This window comes from Vanessa atalanta, chromosome 23, assembly GCF_905147765.1.
Source record: "Vanessa atalanta chromosome 23, ilVanAtal1.2, whole genome shotgun sequence".
NCBI classification, from domain to species: domain Eukaryota; kingdom Metazoa; phylum Arthropoda; class Insecta; order Lepidoptera; family Nymphalidae; genus Vanessa; species Vanessa atalanta.
Window position 1 is genome coordinate 3612407 of NC_061893.1, and position 14337 is coordinate 3626743.

Here is a 14337-nt window from a genome sequence, read left to right on the forward strand (position 1 = left end):
CCACGAACACTGCAAAGTGCTCGAAACGTCGAGATGTTAAAATAAAATAATTAATATACGCGATTAAATCCGTTAAAAAACTAGTTTTATTTCAATGTGTAATAATCGCGAAAATCTAAGACAACATTATGTGAACCAGTACGGACTGGAAACATCAAATAAAATTCAGTCTGCCCGTGACCACGAACACTGCAAAGTGCTCGAAACGTCGGGATGTTAAAATAAAATAATTAATATACGCGATTAAATACGTTAAAAAACTAGTTTTATTTCACTGGTACCATGATTACCTTCGCATTAATGTAGTGTTCAAATAAAATAGGTGGCCAGTCAAAACTATTGAAAGATTTTAAAAGATTACATTTATGATTTGCTTGGAAACATTTCTTTTAACGCCGATTACAAGGTGAAATGTAAGCATAAATTAAGCACATGAAAATTCAGTGAAGCTTGTCTGGGTTTGACGCCACAACCTCCGACTTTTATCTAGGTATTCAATTCATATTATCAAACATAATCACTGCACAAAACAATTTGTATTATATATACATGTAGTGTTCTTAAGAAAAGTGACCTTTTTAAATGGTAATAAAGATGAAAATCGTGTGATTACACCACGAGTATTTGCTTCAGTTTTAGCTGTCAATTACGCCTATTTCATGTACGGCTCGTGCGCATCTCATGTATGAATGAACGTTTAACCCTAATAGTACATTTGAGTATCTTAGATACTAGATTTTTTTTAATATTATTATCAAAACTTTTTATTCGAATTTGTAGTTTGATATTTTTTTTAAATAGTTGAAATGTACCATGGAAAAAAATATTAAAATAATACCAATTAAAATAAAAAAAAAATATATATTATATTACAAAATTTTAACTAGAATTTTGATAATAAATATTTAGTTGCAATTAATATGCAAAATTTTCTGAGAAAAATTTTAATCAAAGGCATATATCTTTTTATATTTATTTGTGTAAAAGAGTATAATTACCCCTTTTTTTTAAATATACACATATTTACTGAATAATTACTTTATATCATGACATTTAAGACATAGTATCTAAAATATTTTTATAGACTATTTATAAATAGTCTTGATACATTAACTATTTACTACAAATATTTATTAGAAATATCATAAAATACCAAAGACTTTGAAAAGCGAAATTAAAACTTAGTTAAAATAAAACTCAATATCTCTAAAATCATACACAAAAACAAATGAACATCGTTTACTCACGTCTAATATACAAATAAAGTATCAAAACATCACGCGCATCATCTTCAGATCTTACAAGACATCACCTATATATAACGCGGTATCCCGGCCGCATCTCACTTGATCCTCGACCACCAATCCGCAAGGACCTCCACTGTTATATAAACATATATACATATAATTCCAAAATGAAAGTGTTTCTTGTGTTCCTAATCGTAGTGGCGGTATGCCATGCTGCCCCTGGTGCGAGTTCCGATGACGGGAAAATCGAAATATTTTCAGGGGTTGCTATTGAAAAGTGAGTAATTTTATATTTATAATTTTAAGTTTGTATATGTTCATAATGCTACTGGCCTTTGCATACAAGAAAAATAACACTGCTTATTTAAAAAAAAAAAAAAAAAGTTTTGTTATTGATGTATTTTATAAACCAGTGAAGTAAAAGCATTTTGAATTTATAATACATTTATTTGTTTCGTATATTAACTGTAATATTAACAAATTAAGATTCAGTTAATTCGCTCCTTTTTTTGTTTAGATCACGTTTGATTAAAAACCAATAAAATTATATTCACATATGAATCAATTGCATATTAAAAATTAAGTTTTATTTTTAAATATGAAATTCAAAAACAGTAATTTATTAAAAGTATTATAATCAACTTTTAATACGTTAATTAAACTGCGTTTTTTAACTTATTATTACCTGATGGTGATAAATTTAAACACAATAAATGAAAAAATTAAAAGCTATAAACATATGCTTCGTTCCTTATATTCTCATACAATATTTTATATACAAAAATTAAAAATACAATAAAGACGTATAACACTGTTATAGTCAGAGGTAATATGAGTTTGTACGCCGTGACAAGTAGCAAATACACATTTAAAAGGGCACAATAATAATAAAAAAACATCTACGCCACGTTAAGTGCTTCAACTTTCACATAAACGTTAAGGAGAAATTATCAAAACAATGAGTAAACGTCACACCGGATTACTCAAAAGGGTGACAAATGACAATGCCATGCCTTTCTAAAAACATGTAAGTTTACATGTAACCGTTGCGTTTTACATGCTACCTTATAAAATACCATTAAACTGAACAAAACGCTATAATACAATTCTAGAATAAATAATTCCAAACTCATCCTAGAACACCACAGTGAACAGTCAGAAACTGATATGTGACATTAACTATACCAATAATAACATTAAAAAAAAAATACACGCACCAAAATAGCGTATCACCGGAAAAAATAACTCCATATTTTGGTCTTTGCATCTAAGAATTATATATAAAAAAATACTAATGATTATAAAATGCGATAATTATGGGCCTATATGTATATAGATAAAATATCTCTATCGTCAATTCTACTTCATCTGTCAATTTAATTATATTTATTATCATAAGAATTGATAACATGTATGTTAGGGTAAATCTGTAATGATTCGATTCTAAAAAAAAATTGATAGTAAGCTACATTATTCCTGAGGTTATATACATCATATATATATTACTAGGCATATAGGCATATTGAAATTTTTATCTAACATATCGGAAGTAAATCTCTCTAAAATGATGTACCTACAACCAAAAATTCGTTCGCTGCGAAATGGGCGGTCGGAACTGGCCGTAACAATAAATTATGACGCTAGTTTTTTAATAAATTCTTCTTCATGACAATGATGAATGTCAAATAACTATTATGTATAGGCCTAATCTGGATTAAATGTACACAGTGAGATTAGAAATTTAATGTTAAGAATAAAATGAAAGTTGTTCATATGTAAAATATCTTTTGAATAGGCGGAGTTAACGGTCTATTTTTTTTAAATACATGTATGAATTACATTTGTGTGATGCTATGAGATATATTTTAATAGTCATTGCATTTGTATTGTCTGTTGGCAAAATAGTCATCACGTCATTATTATTATTATTAGTAGTATTATTTTTTAAGGAGATTTGTATTGGGACACGTGCGTAATGTATAATTAATTACATAAAATAACTAAATATAAGTTTTATATACCATATAAAACTACAACCAAATGTGTGTTAAGCGGTGATTAACTGGCGATTAATCGAAGTATTTTAAATTCTAGAAAAATAATAATATTTGTGTAGTTTATTTATATAAAACATTATATTTATAGTATTTAATGATGTTCTCAGAGACGCGTCAGGGGAAGAAAAGTTGAATGTGAAGTTTGAACCAGGAGAATTGAAGGAAGCTGCCAGGACATTTGAGGAAGGTAGGTCATTTTATGTTGCTATAATAAAATATAATATTTTTCTTTTAATATATTTTAAGCTTAATTTAAAATTAAGGATGACGCTTTGTGTGCGTTAATATCTGTGGTATTGATTCCACAAATCTCCACCATTGATCAGCGATTTGCAAACAATTGAAGTTCGTCTTTATTAACATCACTGCGAATATCTATATAAACATATAACTTACATATACATAAAGACATACACAAAATACATTAATTATCATAATATGGTATTATAAATAATATCAATTAATGAAAATGGTAGTTACTTTGTTTTATTTTGTAAATATGAGACATTAACAAATTTACATTGAGCTCTGTTAATAACAAAATATATTAAACACAAAAAATTATCATAATATAAATATACATTAGTAATGAAACTCTGAAATAAATCACGATTAAATCTACATATACTAATATTGTATGTTACGCACGGCCAAACTACTGAATCGAAACATGAAGCTGAAGGAAGGATATAGGCTACTTTTTTATACCTATCACTCCACTACCAACACCTAAATCGAGAATAAAGCCGCGGGCGACAACTAGTTTGCATTAATTACACAATCGACATTTAAATCAAATTTCTCCATCATCTGTAGTATGTGTTCAGTTCTACAACAGAGTGTGCGTGTTTTATTCTCAGTTACACGTACTAATTCAACTTTCTAAGAAAAAAAAAACTCAAGATACACATCCAAATAAAGTAATCTCTGCATTAAACATACGCATTCAATATTTATTTATCTGTCAACACGCGAAAGTTTTCACAGTTGAACGTAATAACGTGTTGCAATAAAACACGTAACAGAACAACGACAGGGAATTTAATTAAAAATGTTCAAAGGAATCACGATTCGCGTTACTAGCTTGAAAGCGGTATTCGAATATTTAAGCCTACGTGTAGGGTATATACGTCAAAGATATTGCTGTTTATTTTCATGTGTCGCTGTTAAATTCTTGATTTTACCCACCCAAAATGTTTTCAAAATAGATCCAGACGTTTAGAAGGAATTCAATATAGTTAAGTATTATATATTAATAAGAATATTTATTCTTTAGAAATTTTACAATGTTTCGCATGTAGATTTTCTGGAGTTTTTTTTTTTTTGCGAAATATGATTATTGATATCGTAAAAGGAATTAGTACAAAAAAAACACAAGAGATACTTTATTGTTACAATTTTGATTTTATATGTATGTTAGTCATTCTATAATATAGTTAAGGGTTTCTGTCCTACCAAGGAGGCCAGGGATGAGATAATAAATATGTACGAGCATAATAATTGAAATTGTAACTAATTTTTTTTTAATTCTTTTTTCACTCGAAAAATCGTGTATATTTGTCGATAACTATAAACTTACTCAAATTCAGATTAGTTTGCAGCTACTTCGAAAACAGTTGATTTTTATACTAAAATACTTATGAAATTATACTATGTATTTCTGTAACGTTTTCTATAAAATAGAACTCAGTTTAAAAAAATAATATAACGGAATTACCTAGAACTATGAATCACCGCTCTTCCGATTTAAATATCGAATTCAATAAAATCGATAAAGACATTCGAAATACAAAAATAAAGTTAAAAATAGAACATTATTTTTAAATAAAATACTACACTACAAAATACAGTCCCGTAATCATAACCGCACACACGTTCACATCGTTTACTTTCAAACCGTCCGTCGCTCGGTCAAGGTCGCGTGTTACGTCAACTTACGTAACGAGTCAATGAACTTTAGTTTCAATGTCAACGATCTTTATAGTACAGAGCCTCGGACGCGTCCGCCTGTTTTTGTGTACTAACTGTAAAGGATTTTAATGCAGTTTTACTTCGACTGTATTTTATAAAATAATAACAATCGATATATTTACAAAATAAACAAAAAAAAATCACATATTAGTAAACTGTGATATCTTTTAATACAAATCGTACAACAATCTCCAATTATTGATAATATTATTATTATTTTATGAAATAGGCAGGAAGACAGAGATCAGCGCCGTTGATAATATTGGCGCTGTAAGAAATTTTCATCATATATCCAATGCTCCACCAACCTTGGCAGCTAGATTATTATGTACCCTGAGTCTGTAGTTACACTAGCTCACTGACCTCATAACACTCAGACTCAAACTCCTTTAGAAGCATTACACTTACTTATTGATAGTCAAATGAAACACTACCACTGGTTCGGAAAAGAAAATACCCTGACCTGAGAAGAACTGGCGAGAGGAACTCAGCGGGTCTTTTTATTGTCAATTTTATTATTTCCACAATTGAACACGAATAGAAATAGCGACTAAAAAGTATTGTTGCTTATTTAAAATTATACTGGCTACTCTAAATGTCACTTCCTTAATTACAAGACTCGATCAGTAGAATAGATAATAAAAGATACATTAACGACTACAACACTTCTGTGAAAATATAAAAAATGTATTATATTTGAACACTAAATATTTTCGTACCAGTGGCAAAGTTATCTTAGCTGTGCTAGTGCACTAGAATCTCTTACAGTAAGGGGGTCCAAATTATAACTAGATGTACCTTGTTAGAATGCTATATTATTGACGTTTATTAATTGCTGTTTCAAAATATACTGGAAAAAAGGAAGAAAAAATTGGTCATCTATAATTGTTCAAAGGCCTTAAAGAAATTAGGAGCAGACTTAATTCCATGCCCCAGTGCATATTGAACAGCATATTATAGAAATGAAATCTTATTCCACTTCGCTCACTTAGAATAATTAATACGCACCGTCGGTTCGTCCTTGACATGTTACGTTCATTATCTCACGTAACAGGGCATCGAACTTGCGTCACTGACTTTCATTTCAGTCCATAGTGCATCGTGCGTCTAGCATTTCTATTGGATGATGACATTTTAAATATGGAACGATACGCCTGGTTTTTTTACTAACGAACTTTTTAACAGTCAAATATCGCTAGATTCTTTTGAAATTGGAATGCAATTTAAAACTGCGTTCTACTTAACGGTAGGGCTTTTTGCAAGATAATATGACCAACTACAAATACTCAGATATTCTACCGCCAAACAGCAATATTTTGTATTACTGTATTCAGATTTAAAGGCTCAGTAAGCCAGTATAACTACTGGCACATGAGTGGTACATGGGTGATATAAAGAATGGTTAATATTTCTTACAGACCCGTGTGGCCATTTGGATTAATAAAGTAAATCATAATTATTCATTTAAAATTTTCAGCACGTGGGAAGATCAAGAAATACGCACCACTTTTAGCTGGTATCGGAGTAAAGGTGGTTGCGGTGATGGGTCTGCTGTTCGGCGCACTGACTCTGTTGGTCACCAAGGCCTTGGTGGTGGCCAAGCTGGCGTTCCTCGCGGCAGCTGCTCTGGGCATCCATAAGTACTTAAGTGGAGGCAACTTCAATAATATTAGCAAGGTATATTAAATTTACTAAATTAATTTAAACTTATCTCTACACAATTAGTACGCACTACGGTTTCATTTCAACAATGCACATTCTATTTAAGTAGGTTTTTAAAAGTTTTGAATTATCAATCCACAAGATTAATTATTTTTTAAGTAACCACCAATTCGGAATATAGATCCTTTCGTGGAAGAATCAGCAAGAAACTCTGTGGCGATTCTTTTTTACCAATTTTATTCATTAAATAGATATGTTAATTGAATTTAAAAAGCCTATTAACAAAATATCCACACCTCTCGGTCTCATTAGTCAAGCAATACATCTTAAACTATAAAAAGTATAACAAAAAGCTGTGTTACACGATTTCCAAACAATAATAAAATTATAATTTTTAAAAATAGTTATTAACACAGACTTAAAACTATTATTGAAGTTAATACATGGAAAAGTTATATTTCTAAGTCTGTAATCACATTGATTCACAATCAAGTACATTAAGGAACACCCTTAATGTACAATTTGTGTGCTAAAGGATATTACAACACTAATGACTTTTTAGTTGACTGCACACCCTGGCAATGAAATGATCGCCTCCAGGCTGTTTTAAATAACTAAAATATAATTATCATTGTACATGCAAAATGGTTAAAATATATATATCCCGATGAGTTTCTTTCGCCGGTTCTTCTCAGGTCCGAGGTGCTAAATTCCGAACCGGTGGTAGATTTTTGACAATCAATACGCAAGTATAAACACTTCTATATTGAATAAAGATTTTTTACTTTGACTTTTGACCCAGAAAAACAAATAGCATCTAAAATTTGCTTTTGTTCCGAATATATAGACAGGTTTATAATCGTATATAAACATCCCTATCAACATTATTCATCACAATACGGATATAGTATTGAGTATTTTACTTCTATTATATTATTTTAAGCAGGCTTCTGGATTCCAAGCAGCGCCACAACAATGGACCGCCCCCACAGCGGCTGCGGCGTCATATCCCTACGCGAGGTCCGTGAACGGCCAAGATGCGAACGACTTAGCTTATAAAGGTCAAATACCCTCATAATTAACAGCAATATATCCTAAAGCCATATTTAAAAGATGCTTAGTAAAATGTATTAACTTCAACATCCCGTAAACAAAAAGGAAAACATTAAACAGGTTTTATCGAAATTTATAAAAGGAACGTATTTATGAAGTTGACTACATGTTATTTGATAAAGGATATTGCATTAATATATACGAAAATAAATGATTAAGTAAAATTATTGTACGAACGAAATAAACAATTGACTATAACAATTTAATTTACAATATTAAACACAATACGAATATGGATTCCAATGATCTTTAATATGAGATATTTTTTCATATATTCCTAGTTAAATATATTAAAAATATCTGTATGATGTAAATTTATTTTAAGTTAATTTAAGTTGTAAGGCCTCTAGCTTTAAATTCATCACGCTGAATTATAAGGTGCAAATTTAATAATAATTTGAATACTTGCATAGTTTATTATTTATTTCTTAATTTATTTTGATTTATAATTTATGAGTGCTTCAAAGCAATTATTAATACAATATAATATTGATTTATTTTATATTAATTGAATAATTTATTTTATTTTATAATAATAATTGTAAACCTACGAAACATTTTGGAATGAACAGGGTATAATTCAAGAATCGAATGTTTGTATAAAATAAATACAATCATATATTGTTTTTATCTTTTCTAAATCTATAAAGAATGGACTTAGATTTCTCACATATAAAATAAAAAAAATAAAAGAAGAAGCAATTGTTCGGTCATAATTTGTGTCTTATCTGTGGAGCTATGAAGTATGAACCAACTTAAAACAAAACTGGATCGTTAATTGTCAAAAAGATATAGATAATCTTTATAGTATTCAAATGATTTTCTAATCAAATAGCGTATCAATGAGCCAATCGGATGTGTTTTGCAACGTTTTTATAACGTAGCTAGACCAATCAGTATTGTCAAACATCGAAATACGTCAACAAATTCATTGGTCAAATTCAAAACAAAAGCTATGCTGTAGATAAAAAAAGCGCGCAGATATCTCGCCTTCCTAACATTTATCCGACCATCTTTAAATGATATCATAATAGAGAACGCTTAGTCCATTCTTGTGTGTGAGTAATGATATTTTCTTACGGGTCTTTGTGTGTCATTTAATGAACCAAACTATGTATCTTATTAAGATAATTTTAATATGGAAAGACTGTATTTCTAGTATTTTAAGATTTAATAAATGAAATAATCAGAACGTTGCTTTATTTATGATTAATTAAATTAGACAAATATATAAATATTGGACAACATCACATACATTACTCTGATCCCAATGTAAGTAACTAAAGCACTTGTGTTATGGAAAACCAGAAGTAACGACGCTACCACAAGACAACATAGAAAACTAATGAACTTTTTCTACATTGACTCGGCCGGGAATCGAACCCCGGGCCTCGGAGTGGCATACCCCTGAAAACCGGTGTACACACTACTCGACCACGGAGGTCGTCCTCGTTTGAATAGTATACAAGTTGATGCGCCGCAGAGCCATCTAGTGACGAGTTGTTATAAAGTGGAGAGTTTAAAAAACTTCTCCGTGAATATATATTTTTTTTCCTTAATAATGATCCATCAAACAATGTCGAAGACCGAAGTCTATTAATCTTAAACGTACCAAAAAGTATTTTTATGTTTACGATAATATTTGACAGAGTTTGTCATATTTTATAAAATACTATTTACCAGGTCCGACTTCAAACGGGTTAAATGAGAATATATATTCCGTTGTATTTTTAATTAAATCATTAAGCAATATTATATTTAAAACAATCGCCAACCGATAATAGGGCTCTACGTAAAAAATTAAAAGCAATAATATATTATTTGTATTGATACGGATTGGATTTAAGCGTGTCCTAAAAGTGTTTTGGTGAGGTTTTCTGAACTTAAGACATTTTCGAAGAGTAAATTTAAGAGGCAGGCTACATGTAAGGTCATTGACCTATCAAAGATGCAAGTAGACTATGCACTAATAAGAGTTTTACGGCCACATCGTTGTGTGAGTTTAATTAAAAGCCTGTAAATGGCCCATATAGGCCTTCTTATCTTTTGAAAAGGCGTATCCCACCATACTTCTCTAATGTTGGTAGATACAATATGACTTTTTAATCCAATCTATATGGAGTTTAAAAGTAGACTTGAACCCGCGGTTTATGTTTTCATAACATATGTAGACGGACAGACAAATCGGTCACCTCATAGTGAGTGTTCACCTGCCTATAAACATTGGCGCCGTGGGAAATTTTAACCATTCCTTACATCGCCAATGCGTCACCAACCATATGTACCAAGATGTTATGTCCCTTGTGCCTTTTCTGTAATTACACTGACTCACTCACCCTTCAAAACATAACAACGATAATAAACTTTATTGCTTGGCTGTAGTATATGACAAGTGGGTGGTACCTACCCAGATTTGCTTGCACAAAGCCCAATTCGCAAATTTCGCTTAAGGTTCTGGTGTATGATTAACTGAGCCACCTTTTCTTTTAAAAATTTAATTAGCATTATTTACCTTATACGATACAAGTAACGACATCTATCGTGAAACTAACATCAACATCAATCTAAAGTCGATTTGTTTTTTTACGTACCTAACTAATCATTCCATGTTATTAAAGAACGTCGCCCTTGTCGCGTCTGACTGTCTAAACGCGATAAACTCAAAAAGTAATAGAACTGATTTTCATATGAATTTCCCCAATGCACGAAACGCTTCCTGACTTTAAAGGCGCGTACCGCGTAACCCAATACAATTATTCGTATTACGATATATAGGTTTTATGTGAACTATATATTACTCTAACTAATCCACACATATACACACATATTTCATACATTACCACACATACATTAAATCATGTTCTTTCAATGAATTTCAGATCACAGATTACCTATTAGTTTCTGTGATAAACCGTCGTCACAATATTTGGTGTACGAACATCTTTTAAAATAATTATCGTCCCGTCCTGGCTTCACACGGATGCAATTTTTTAAATAAAGAATATGATATGAAATATATGTATACTGGTATATTATTATATTATAGCTCTTAGAAATAATATAGCTTTCGGTAATTAAAATTTATTTTGGGATTAAATAAGTTCCGGAGATTCCAACATACAATCAAACTTATGTTACGTCTTTACATATTGTTATTTGTATAATTATAACTTTGATTACAAAATATTATTTTAAAAGAGGACTTTATACAGTTTTTATAAATGCACGATCTTTTTTTATACGCAAACAAGTAAAATTAAAATTCAATATTATTGAACTAATTCATCTAATAATTATTAGTAATATTTATTAGAAAATGTTGACTGGCCATGAAGTCAAAATTTGAGATGGATTTTACGCATTTAAAATAACTAATATTATATTTTTTATAGTAAAGTAACTTAAAAATACATTTAAAGTTTTTTTTTTTTTAAATATATCTTAACCAAAGGTCTATTTTCATAAGGAAACTAATACTATAATTTTCTTTTGTTATATGCGTTACAATTTATTAAAATGTAATAATGTAAATATATTTTTCATGATTTTTCTTAAAAACATGTCATTCTGTTGCTGTAATAGTTTAGAAACTAAACGCTATGAAACGCACTTAACCACATTTATACTGTATTTCAATAGCTTTCCCATGGAAAAAAAGATGTTTGAACCATCTTCCCCTACACATAGACATTGCGTGGGTACGATCGTGTATGTACACGCCTTTCACTCACTAACACTACTGTATTATGTTGGAACAAGAAATACTTAGAGTTTTATGTATTTGTGTTCGTTTTATTTAATTTAATATAATAATATATTAATAATACGGTGTCTTGTTTTAATTATTTTTATTAAATATATTTTTATATTCATATATATATTATGATACTATGTTTATTTTATTGAAATACACTTTAAGAATGATATAATAACGCATGTTATGTCACTGTAATAGTTTTTGTAGTTTATTGAAATCTAAGACATTGTAAAAATGTCAAAGAAACTATTTGGGTTTCGCATTTAAAGCTTTTGGGATTTTTTTTACGAACATGATGTATCATTTTATATATTTATATCCTTACGATTATTATAATCTGTTTCCTTGAAAAAAAATGTCACTAAACCAAATAATGTATTGCTATGATTCTAATCTTTAAACTTTTGAAAAATACTATTTTTAAAATTATAAATGAAAATTTCATTAAAACAACTCTATAGATTTTCCAATCCGCATTCCAGAAGAAACAAACTTTCTCTACCTCTACATTGACACTGCACTTGTGTGAGTGCCACTTTCACTCCTCAACATTTTTTTTTTTTTTAAACAATTTTTTTGTAATAACCTAAGTATGTACTCTATAATATTATTGTACTTATTAAAATTACGTAATAGCGAATGGCAAATTTAAATTTAATATTTATCTTCTAATTAAACTTAAAAGTAAATAAATATATCGCTGTTTATTTTTAATCCAAGTTTTACTATTCGGTTATTATGGGCCTTATTTGGTTTCCATGTTATAGTATAATTTAAAAATTAAAAAGAAAACGTATTAAAATGAATATATTTTCTTTTTCATTTTTGAATTTGCATCACACCAAATTTTTAAACTATTCTTAATGTAAATTATACTCGAAAATCCTTAATCAGTTCTGAAATGTGAACCAAATATAGAAACTTTGAATATAGAATGACGTTTCAAAAAAAATATAACATCGTATATATATTTTTTAATTTTAATAAAATCAAATAAACTTGGCTAACTATATCTCCAGTATATAATTAACCGTCTATGTTTTTTTGTAAATATATTTATACCAATATTTTTTCTTGCGTAATTCGTAACTTAAATTATAAAGATATTACAATCGATAATCACGCTTTTTAGGTAAATAGTTTTAAAACCACAGCTCGTTTTTAACCCTAAGATTATTCAGTGTTAATAAACTAGACATTAATTTATTTGTAGATGTCCAATAATTCCATATTGAAAGTTTTTATTAATTTATAACAAGCATAATAAAATTAAACTATTAATTCGTTTATTATTCTTTTCATATAATACTAACAATATAAATGTTTGTTTTAGATGTAGATTAAGTTAATAAAAAAAATTAATATGTTTATGTGTCTGTCTGTCTTCAAAATCCAATTGATTTTGTAACCTCAACCCCCAAAATCGGAATCAATCTTTGTGTTTTCGAAACCTAGCACAGAAAATCTTAAGTTTAAAAAGACATCATTTGTTTTATTTAATATATATAAATATATGTTTTCTAACATTCTACATATAACATTCACGATGATATGTGTACCTATAAATATTAAAGTATTTTACTACGAAACAGATATATTTTTAAGTTTGCGAGTCTATAGTTATCCTTATATGATACGTCAATAGGAGATATTTATATAAAATATTTGTATTATATATAGGAAAGTTTTTATTTACTACCCACAAAAACGTACAGGAAAATTCAGCGGTGAGTTGTTCGGGTTCAAACCCACAATATTCGGAATAGATTCACGAAACCACTGAGACATCTCGGTTCTAGACGCTTCGATTGAAACTGTACTGGAGTAGATACATAAGAAATTAGGATATTTTTTTTTTGCTGGCGCTGAACTAAATGAATTCTTACATCACCAATGCGCCACCAACCTTGGGAACTGAGCTGTGTACTTGTGCCTGTAGTTACAATGGCTCACTCACCTTCCAAACCGGAACACAATAATACTAAGTATATCTGCTTGGTGATACAATACATGATCAATAAGTACCTACCCAGATTTACACAATGCCCTTAAGTCAAGTTAGTTATAATAACATCCAATACAATAACAATTTGTAAGTGTATACTTATAAAAATAGTATACGTTCATATAAAATTTAGATGTCAATGTGTGCGTAATAACACATAAAACGTACATACATATTTACTCTTCTCGAATCGAAACACCTGCGTCCATAACGTAGAAAAAAAAAATTCTTTCACCATCTTGGAATTTGGGCCCGCACCTTTCTCTCAGCTTTCTCGTGATCAAGCAAACATAGTGGCCCCGATAATTTTCCCATCAAAAGAACATAACGACTAATCATACTCCAAGGAATTTTCACAACACATCTTAACCCAATGCGGACGTTAAATGCGATTATCGCTTGAAGCTACGTGAAGTTATGTACTAGTCCAAGATAAACTATCAATACAAAAGAATACAACTACCGTGGTTAATTTAAACGATTTTCACATGTTTACTAAGCAAAAAACAGGTGTTAAGGATGATT

The 14337-nt window shown here is 29.4% G+C and overlaps 1 protein-coding gene across 1 annotated transcript; it reads left to right on the plus strand.

Annotated features, from left to right (window-relative positions):
• The first annotated feature begins 1380 nt into the window (after nucleotides 1-1380).
• On the plus strand, nucleotides 1381-8134 carry LOC125073220. Its single transcript, XM_047683963.1, has 4 exons — nucleotides 1381-1524; nucleotides 3412-3491; nucleotides 6753-6952; nucleotides 7884-8134. The coding sequence occupies exons 1-4, from the start codon at nucleotides 1415-1417 to the stop codon at nucleotides 8013-8015; spliced, it is 522 nt and encodes a 173-aa protein (XP_047539919.1). The 5' UTR covers nucleotides 1381-1414; the 3' UTR covers nucleotides 8016-8134.
• The last annotated feature ends 6203 nt before the right edge of the window (nucleotides 8135-14337 follow it).